The sequence below is a fragment of the Micropterus dolomieu genome, linkage group LG02 (assembly GCF_021292245.1).
Source record: "Micropterus dolomieu isolate WLL.071019.BEF.003 ecotype Adirondacks linkage group LG02, ASM2129224v1, whole genome shotgun sequence".
Classification (NCBI taxonomy): Eukaryota; Metazoa; Chordata; class Actinopteri; order Centrarchiformes; family Centrarchidae; genus Micropterus; species Micropterus dolomieu.
In genome coordinates this window covers 26,300,211-26,309,164 of record NC_060151.1, presented here as the reverse complement: position 1 = coordinate 26,309,164, position 8,954 = coordinate 26,300,211, and the positions used below count along the sequence as shown (strand labels likewise).

Here is an 8,954-nt window from a genome sequence, read left to right as displayed (position 1 = left end):
GGGAGCTGTCAAGGCTTTACTCTCAGGGTACTCAGTGAAGGAAAAAATAAGCCAGAGAATCTAGGATGCCTTCAGGTGTTAAAACATTTTTAGATTTTTAATCATTTCAAGTGGGGCTGGAGGATACAACAAACCAAATCGGAATTTGTAGGCTAAAAATGAAACGCAACGAATACTGTTATTATTTAAGTACTTACATTTTTCTTTCATGTCATCATGTCATCAAATCATGTGGCATGATGTCCTATTTATGCTCTGTTATCGGCACATAATGTTCAATAGGATATTTTCTCAGAGGAATAGAAGAAATCCAACTTATAAAGCAGTTTGACATAATAAAAGATGCACTGGACAATTTTAACAATGTTTAGGATACTCGTTGCTTTTTAGTAGAGGATATAAAATGTAATGGAAATTAATTTTAAATCACAAAAGAACAAAGCACTGTCAGCACCATGAACAGGGATCCAATTACTTCAAATGCTGTTGCAAAGAGTAAAATCAGCCCACTCTGTTTATAAATGTAGAGATTCATGTGCTTTGTATCGATGGTCTATGGTTAAATGATCTTTCCTTGCAGCTGTAAAGCCACAAAACGCTGTCTAGGGACTTAGATAAATTGGTAATGCATACAAAAGGCAGCATGGTGTCATGGAAATATGCCTTGCTTTCAATTCATAAAATATTCCCTCAGTTCAGCAGAGGCTTAAGTGGCTTTTTCTACTATTATTGCTGCTTACGTTTCTCTCTTTTCTCAGAACTAAAGTTTCTAAGGGAAAACCTGTATCAACAAGTTGTAACATCCACAAGTGGCTGCAAGAGCAAACCATCTCTCTGATTATGGACAAAAAAGGTGTTTAAGACACATATAGTACTGTATGTGTGTGCTATACAGGATTTGTCTCATCTAAAATAGCAACAATTATAATAAATGAAATCAATAACTGTATTAAGATGTAAATAGGCTATGTGCTGAAAAGAAATAGTGAAAACTAGAGACACAGACATTTCTAAAACATGATAAACTGTGTGTATATCTGTGATTTATGCTGAGTTATCATTAAAAACCATGATCTCCAGTCTCTCATCATTATGTGAGTGAACAACCAGCAGTCAAAACAAAAAAACCCAACATTAATATTTAGACAACCATTCATTAAATTACGATAAATAATATGAATTTATTTATTTTTGAGAACTAACTGGCTTGTTGTTATGACAATATCTGTATGTTATGTGTTTTTGTGATGTGATGACGTTTTTTCATGTAATATAAAGCATTTCCATGCTAACTATTCTGTACAAAATGCACAACACAAATCAATATTGACATGACATGATTTGACAAAATGAGTGAATTCCTCCAGCCAATATTTACCTGTATGGAGTTCTCCTGCAGGTTGAGGTATCGCGTGTTGACTGATATGCTTTCGGGCACCTCCTCCAAGTTTTGCCTGGTGCAGATGACTCGGCTGGCCTGGTTGGAGCAGGTGCAGAGGGAGGGGCAGGAGGAGGTGGCTCCCACCAACTCCGGCCCGGGGAGGAGGAGCCGCAGTAGCAGCTGGGCCAATAGAAAGAGGAAGGGGGAAGGGCCGGAAAGGCAGGTCAGCGTGGCGATGCGCATGGCAACTGGGACATGACCTTGCTCTTTAATCCGAAGGTACAGGTGAGGTGACTCCACGCTGGTGGATTTGCGAGAAAAGGTTTATTTTCCCTTTGGTCCTCAAGTGGCAATTTGTTCTTTTTAATTCTGCATCCTCTGAGATGTTTTTTGTCCTCTGTCGATCTCTGTGTTTTTTCCTTTTGTTTTTTGAACATAGAAATATGCAGATAAACAGATGTTATTCCCTTTTCTTCTTGTGTTGTCTGGGGATTTGACTGAGGCTTTTTGTCAAGTGAGAAGAACCCAGGAGTTACTGTGGAAGAACAAAAGAGTGAGAGACAAAGAGAGGGAGAGAGAGAGAGCAGATATTAAAGACAGAACACAGACTGCGCCTCATGTTATTACCAACAGAGAATGAATAGAATAAATAATAGGAAGACATCTACAGTATAGCTTATCATGGGAGGGATTGTCAAAAAATCTTTGAGAAGCATTAGAACTTCTGTCACTGCTTCTATCAAATCCCACATAATCCCTGAGCAGACATTTAGTCAGAAATCAAATCCTCACACACAGGGCAGGTGGAAGCCGATTTCTGTAATTAACGGTTCAAGGAGTGGTACGAAAATATGGAAACACACAATCAAAAGTGGGACAATAAGGTATTTCTGCCTTGACTGCATTTAGCATGTAACCATGAATAAATCAGAGAGACATTCATCTGTGAAACACTGGTATAAACTGTTGTAAACAGTTGAGCACTATCACACACAATCACGCAATCAGGCAGCAATGTGTCTCTTGTAGATCAACTCAGGAATTACAATAAATGGCTGAACTTAGGTCCCACTCTAGGGGTATTGCAGTATTGCAATTACTTTCATTATCAAAAGCTTTTTTTAATAAAAAGGGTCAGTGACATGACGCCTACATTTTCTGTCCGGCTGCATTTTTATTTTCATTTAAAAAAAAGGTTGAAAGGATAAAACATACCATATAAATGCAGGACCTCTCTCCATATATGTAATTACTTTAATTTAAAAAAAAAACATTAGTTTTTCTGATAACTGAAGTGTCAAAATGTCATGTGGTATGATCGTCTGGCCATGACTTCTGCTCTGAAAACTTCTTTGAAATTACATTAAATCAATTCAAAATTGTGTTTTGCCCTATTTGTGTTTTGTAGTCCAAAATTGCAAAACATCTGTATTTCTATTTCCATAATAATACACAAGCAAACTTTATCCGATGATGTCCATTGTATGAACTAAAATGCGGTATGACCATCAACAAACAACTACTTTGGGACTCTTATGTTGAAATCCATTTGAAGACAGGAAGTTGCATCATATACCAATTTGCCAAGGACCCATGGAAACAGCAAATAGGTTTAAAACTCTCTCTCAGATCTAAAAAAATAACAATTTTAATCGCTGATATGTAGTTGCCACTTTTGCATATCAGGTGGCATGACCTCAGAAAAACATTATATAAAGTTATTTCTCCAAATATATATTTTGATTATAAATTTCATGGAGAGCTTTGTGGGAAGCTAGCTTGTTTTGTTTAGGTGGCCTATTCTGTGCCTTTTGTCTAAATTAGAAAATATAATGTGGTGCGACAAAATATCTATAGGCAGTTTAGTTTTTGTGCTTTTATATTCAATTGATAATTTGTACATATAAAGTACTTTTATTGTAGTATGATTTGGAATAGATTTTTTTGCAATTTGACTTACTTTTTCGGTAGCACTTTATAATAACTACACACTATAAAGCATTAGTTAAGCATTAGTAAATAAGGAATTCATCATTTATGAAGCATTATTCATACTTTAATACACATTAGTAAGTCATTCATAAACACAGTTATAAATGTTTTGTTCTTTATTATCTACACACTATAACAGTTAAGTATTAGTACATTTTTAATTCATCATTTATAAACCATTGTTCTTACGTTAATACACATTAGTAAGTCATTTATAAACATAATTATACATGTTGTATTCTTTATTAATAAGCTCGTCTATAATATGCTTAATAATTGTATTTTCATACTTTATACATGATCAGTTCACTATTTATAAATGAAGTATTATTTTAATGACAACCATTTATACATGAGTTGTTAATGGTTCATAAGATCATTTGGAAAGTTAAAAAAAAAAAAAAGACATAGGTTAACTGCCTGTTTTTTGATACTTTCCCGAGAAAGAATATAAACAATCTCAGCATAACTCGTAAATCTACCAGTGGCAAAGCAGTCGGAGGATGTTGTGAACACAATGTCATGAACTGTGTGGTTTCAAACTAATCTCTGGAGGTACTTTTGGATGTGTAAGCACATGTAGTACTTTCAGACGTATTTTTATTTACAGTATTTATGATAATACATGTTAAAGATAATTTCCTTGACTAAAATGTGTAAACTCTGTTCAGTATTTCTTTGGTTGTAATTTAATGTAATGTAATGTTAAGAGATGGAGAAATTTAATCAATTCATAGTAGTGATGTCTTGCTTAAATGCTACCTGGTAAAGTTATAAATCTTTGGTAACGTTATAACAATGTAAAACTTAAGAAGAGTCCCTAGACAACAGGGTGATGATATTGAGTTTTGACAAACGGGATGAGATCTTATTTGAAGAACATTGACTGTGATGATTTATCTGATTTATTCTGCACTATATGTGCAGACTGGTTTTTGAGACCCTGGATTGTAGCCTAGAGGTCAACTCTTCGCTGGATGCAGATGGCGAGCGAGTCCCAGAGATGATGCACCCAGGTGCTTCAGATCCCATTCAACAGGACTGACACATCAGATTACAGGTCACTGGCAGATAAGAAAGATCCACCACACGTTCATTATCCTGCCCAGGTAGAGGTACAAATAACTGAAAGACACTGGACACTTTTTACAATTAAATTTTTTATGAAAGAGCTCTTCTTATTCTGGGGATTGTTTCAATTATGGTTGGTGCATTATGAGAGTGTTAAAGGCGCTGTAATAAACCTGCCCACTGTTCTTTAATCACACACAGTCTATTTCTTACCCCAACACTACTTCTCAGAACCTAGGTTGGTAACTTAGCTAAAGTTCTACACTAGTGTTAAATATTCTACACCTGTCTTTAGCATTCAAAAACTATGCCACAGGGCTTTCCCTATTACATTGAACTATGATGTTAAGGGGCTCCCAAGTGTGTTATAAAGTGACAACAAGGGGTCTTGACCATTGGTCCATATGTGACGACTTGGGAGTGAGAACGGGTTGGGTTGTAGATGGTTCATTTTATATCAACAGTTGTACAGTTTATGCAGCAATAGTCTCTCGTGTTGTTGTGTTTTGTTTTGTGAATGAATGGGTGAAAGGCATTTTGTAATAAATAATATGTTCTGTATCCCTTTGTAGTAAATGCTTTGTAACTACCTGAATTAATCATGAAATACTTTATTAACAAATTGTAGTATCCAATATTTGTGCATTTGACTCATAACAGTTCAAAATAGCACTGTAGCAGCAGGACAGAGGGTCAGTGACCTTCTACGGGGAGAGCAGTGATTGGTGGTCATATAGGGACTGAACCCTTCTATAGAATTTGACCTCTAACCCCTTATTTTGTTACCTCAGAATAGTACTGTACCCTTCTATGGGTTTGACCTTTTATTTTGCAGGCTCAAACCCTTCTATGGTACCTAACAGATACCTAAACATGTCCTATATAAGCTTTCAGTGGTCATCGGGCTGGGTCACTCTCCAAGCTGCTGCAGAGCTTGTAATTGATGCTGAACTCCTTGATGTAATAAACTTTTATGATCAAGAACAGTGTCAAGCGGGTTCCTTCTCAACACATCATCGCAGCATTATTGTTCGGACACCACAAAATGTTTAGAGAATATCTATTGCCTTTAAATTTCATTTGTAAATTGTTAATGAGAAGTAGATAATCTTCACTTTAGATGAGCTCACGCAAAATACTTTACTAACCATTAGTAACTACCAGAATTAATCATGAATTGCAGTATTAGTAAGTGTCATAAAACATCTATGGACACGCACTATTAGACCATTTCTAAATAACTACATGTCAAGTTAGCGGTTGATCAAAGCACTGGGGGGGAGTAAGACTGGTGTCTTTAAACGGACTATCCAAGCAACCCTTTGCTCGTCCCATCACAGCAGATCTCTGGAAGCGCAGATCTTGGAGTTTTGATGAGGAGTTCAGAGAAACGGTACCAGGCCTATAATGGTGAGGTTTTTACCCAGTAAAGTTAGCTGGGGCATCTTTCAGGTAGTCTCAGTAGCATCCTTTGGGCTTTGCCACTGGTAGATTTACGAGTTATGCTGAGATTGTTTATATTCTTTCTCAGGAAAGTATCAAAAAACAGGCAGTTAACCTATGTCATAATTTTTTTTAAACTTTCCAAATGATCTTATGAACCATTAACAATTTGCATATAAATGGTTGTCATTAAAATAATACTTCATTTATAAATAGTGAACTGATCATTTATAAAGTATGAAAATACAATTATTAAGCATATTATAGACGAGCTTATTAATAAAGAATACAACATGTATAATTATGTTTATAAATGACTTACTAATGTGTATTAACGTAAGAACAATGGTTTATAAATGATGAATTAAAAATGTACTAATACTTAACAACTGCTTCATGGTGTGTAGATAATAAAGAATAAAACATTTATAACTGTGTTTATGAATGACTTACTAATGTGTATTAAACTATGAACAATGCTTTATAAATGATGAATTCCTTATTTACTAATGCTTAACTAATGCTTTATAGTGTGTAGTTATTATAAACCGACCTCTATTGGCTGTGTCAAACCCAGGACTTTCACACAGGAGAACTGCATTCAAGTCCCCTGTACAACCAAGTACATGTAGAGTTTTAAGCTAACTTACATAGCTACTTTAGCCCTAACAAAATATAGCAAAGTATTTATTAAATGGAAATGGTGATGCCTTGAACATCCTGTTGTGTACACGAGCGCACTGGACTTCACATTCTTTTAAATACTGTAAAACTTTGATTAATAGTCCGGGCTTTTATTTGATAAAATCACTGAATTGAAACTGCCTATATCTGGGACAGGCCTTTAATTCCTCTCGCACAAAAGTGAAATAGGCTACTATGGCACAGTTTATTTATTTCAAACTGAATATTACTGTTAAAAATTAAAAATGATCAAATAATATCAAAAACACATCATTCATTTGATCTAGCTTCGACAGACAGCTTATGCGCATTTATTTTGTAGGCAGCAACGTAACGAAAACAACAACAACACGGTGCAGCAGGGCCAGCCCGTGGCATAGGAGGCTGCCTAGGGCGCAAAATATCAGGGGGCACGGCAAGAGAAGGATTTTGATTTGGGGCAAGTGCAAATCAACTCTGCCCAGCTGTTGCAACACCAGCGTACGCTGTGATAGTAAATAAGTGCACCTCTGCTGTAAGCCCAGACAGTTGTGATGAGTCGTGTCGTTGTGTAAGCTAGATTTTGCAATATAAACATCTAAAACCTGAGGCGCGGTCTTGCTCTCTTTAGGACTGTGAGGTGCACTTTACTGGAGCTGTTTAAGTTAACATGAGTGTGGATTTGTGGTGAGTGTTTTCCCAGTTGGTTTCGGTTTCTCATTCAACATGCAGTCCCAAACTGTGTCTGGGATAATTCCAGCGGAGCAGTAAGTAATGCACAGCAGAGCTCAGGACTGGTAGACTGAAAAAATATGATGAATTCAAATTAAATATTGATGACAGTCTCAACTAACTCAATTTCACTCTATAACTTGTTATATTGTGACAATAAATCTACCTACCTACCTAATATTATGACTTTTTAAATGGACATGTCAGATAACACAGTGATGTCCGAGAGATTCTGAATGTTTTGAAAGTTTTGAACATGAGCAGAAAACCTGCTGAAACACAGGAGATATTAAAGTCTAGAAATTTATAACTTAATTAAAATTAACTTATTTGAGGTGAAAAGGTGCCACATGCACACTGAATGTCACTGAATTTTGTGCTTTTCCTTTATATACACTTTTCCACCATAAACTGAGGCAGAAATTGGTGCAGACATTTTCACCAGAATGCAGGAAATTAAGTCTTCAATTCTTAAAATTTAACCCTCCTCTTCAGTTGAGTCCTTTCCACCACTGAAACTAAACCAATGCTTTCGCATGCTTTCGCATTTTAAGAAATCTCCCCCATAATGCAAGAAAACAGTTTCTGGATTGACACACGGTTTGGTCTCCCAATTTAGTCTATGATGTTGAGGTTGACAAGTATGCTGATCACACTTATTCATTAGTGACCATAATTACTGACTTGGCTGTTCGTCTACACATGCTAAAATTGTGAGCTGAGTGATGAACCCAACCGCTGAGTTGGAATGTTTAGGGTTGGGCATGAGGGTGGGGGCGCCAATTTAAAATCTCGCTCAGGGATCCAACATTGTCAGGGCCGGCCCTGCTGTGCACGATGTGAGAAGTGTGGCAGAAGTAAGCAGACAGAGAGCAATGGACTTCACATGACAGTGTTCTCATCTTGGATTAATTTTTATGAAAAGCGGTTTTGATTCTTTTGATCGGTGGACCCTTACTGCTAAAGGAATACTAATAATAATCAAGGAACGGACACATTCAGACTTAAGGAGCGCTTCAGAGGTAACGGGAGTCTGCACTTTTTTTTTTTCATCTCTTAGTTTACCATGCCGGTTACACCGGTAAATCTATATGAATTAGACTTTGGGGCTTGTTGTTCCTGTTAAATGAATGATTGAGTTGTGGAAAATAATAATAATAATAATAATAATCTTTATTTGTAGAGCACTTTTCAAAAACAAGTTACAAAGTGCTTTAACAAGTGTAAAGACAATAATACCCAAGAGACAATAATACAAAAACAATACAAGATAAAAGCATGAAAACATTGAAAAGACTAAAATACACGTTTAAGATAAATATAAAATTAGTAAAATAGAATAAAATAAAAGGGATAAAATAAAGTCAAATAAGATCGGGAAAGGCTCTCCTATAAAAGTATGTTTTAAGAAGGGACTTAAAAGAGTTCACTGACTCAGCCGACCTGATTTCCTCGGGCAGGCTGTTCCAGAGCCTCGGGGCCCTGACAGCAAACGCTCTGTCCCCTTTAGTTTCCAGTCGAGACTCTGGAACAGACAACAGACCTCTGCCTGAGGATCTCAAGGTACGTGCTGGTGCGTATGGGACTAAAAGGTCAGAAATATAACAAGGCGAGAGGCCATGAAGAGCTTTAAAAGTAATCAATAGAATTTTAAAGTCAATTCTAAAACATA

General features: G+C 36.2%; 1 protein-coding gene across 2 annotated transcripts in view; it reads right to left on the bottom strand.

Moving 5' to 3' along the window:
• Positions 1–8,954, bottom strand: part of lrrc4ba (leucine rich repeat containing 4Ba) — a 30,371-nt gene that overhangs the window by 4,171 nt on the left and 17,246 nt on the right. For both annotated transcript variants that reach the window (XM_046069721.1, XM_046069727.1), the window contains exon 2: positions 1,379–1,916. In XM_046069721.1, coding sequence (XP_045925677.1) covers positions 1,379–1,624 — 246 coding nt within the window. In that variant the 5' untranslated portion in view covers positions 1,625–1,916. The remainder of the gene's footprint in view (positions 1–1,378; positions 1,917–8,954) is intronic.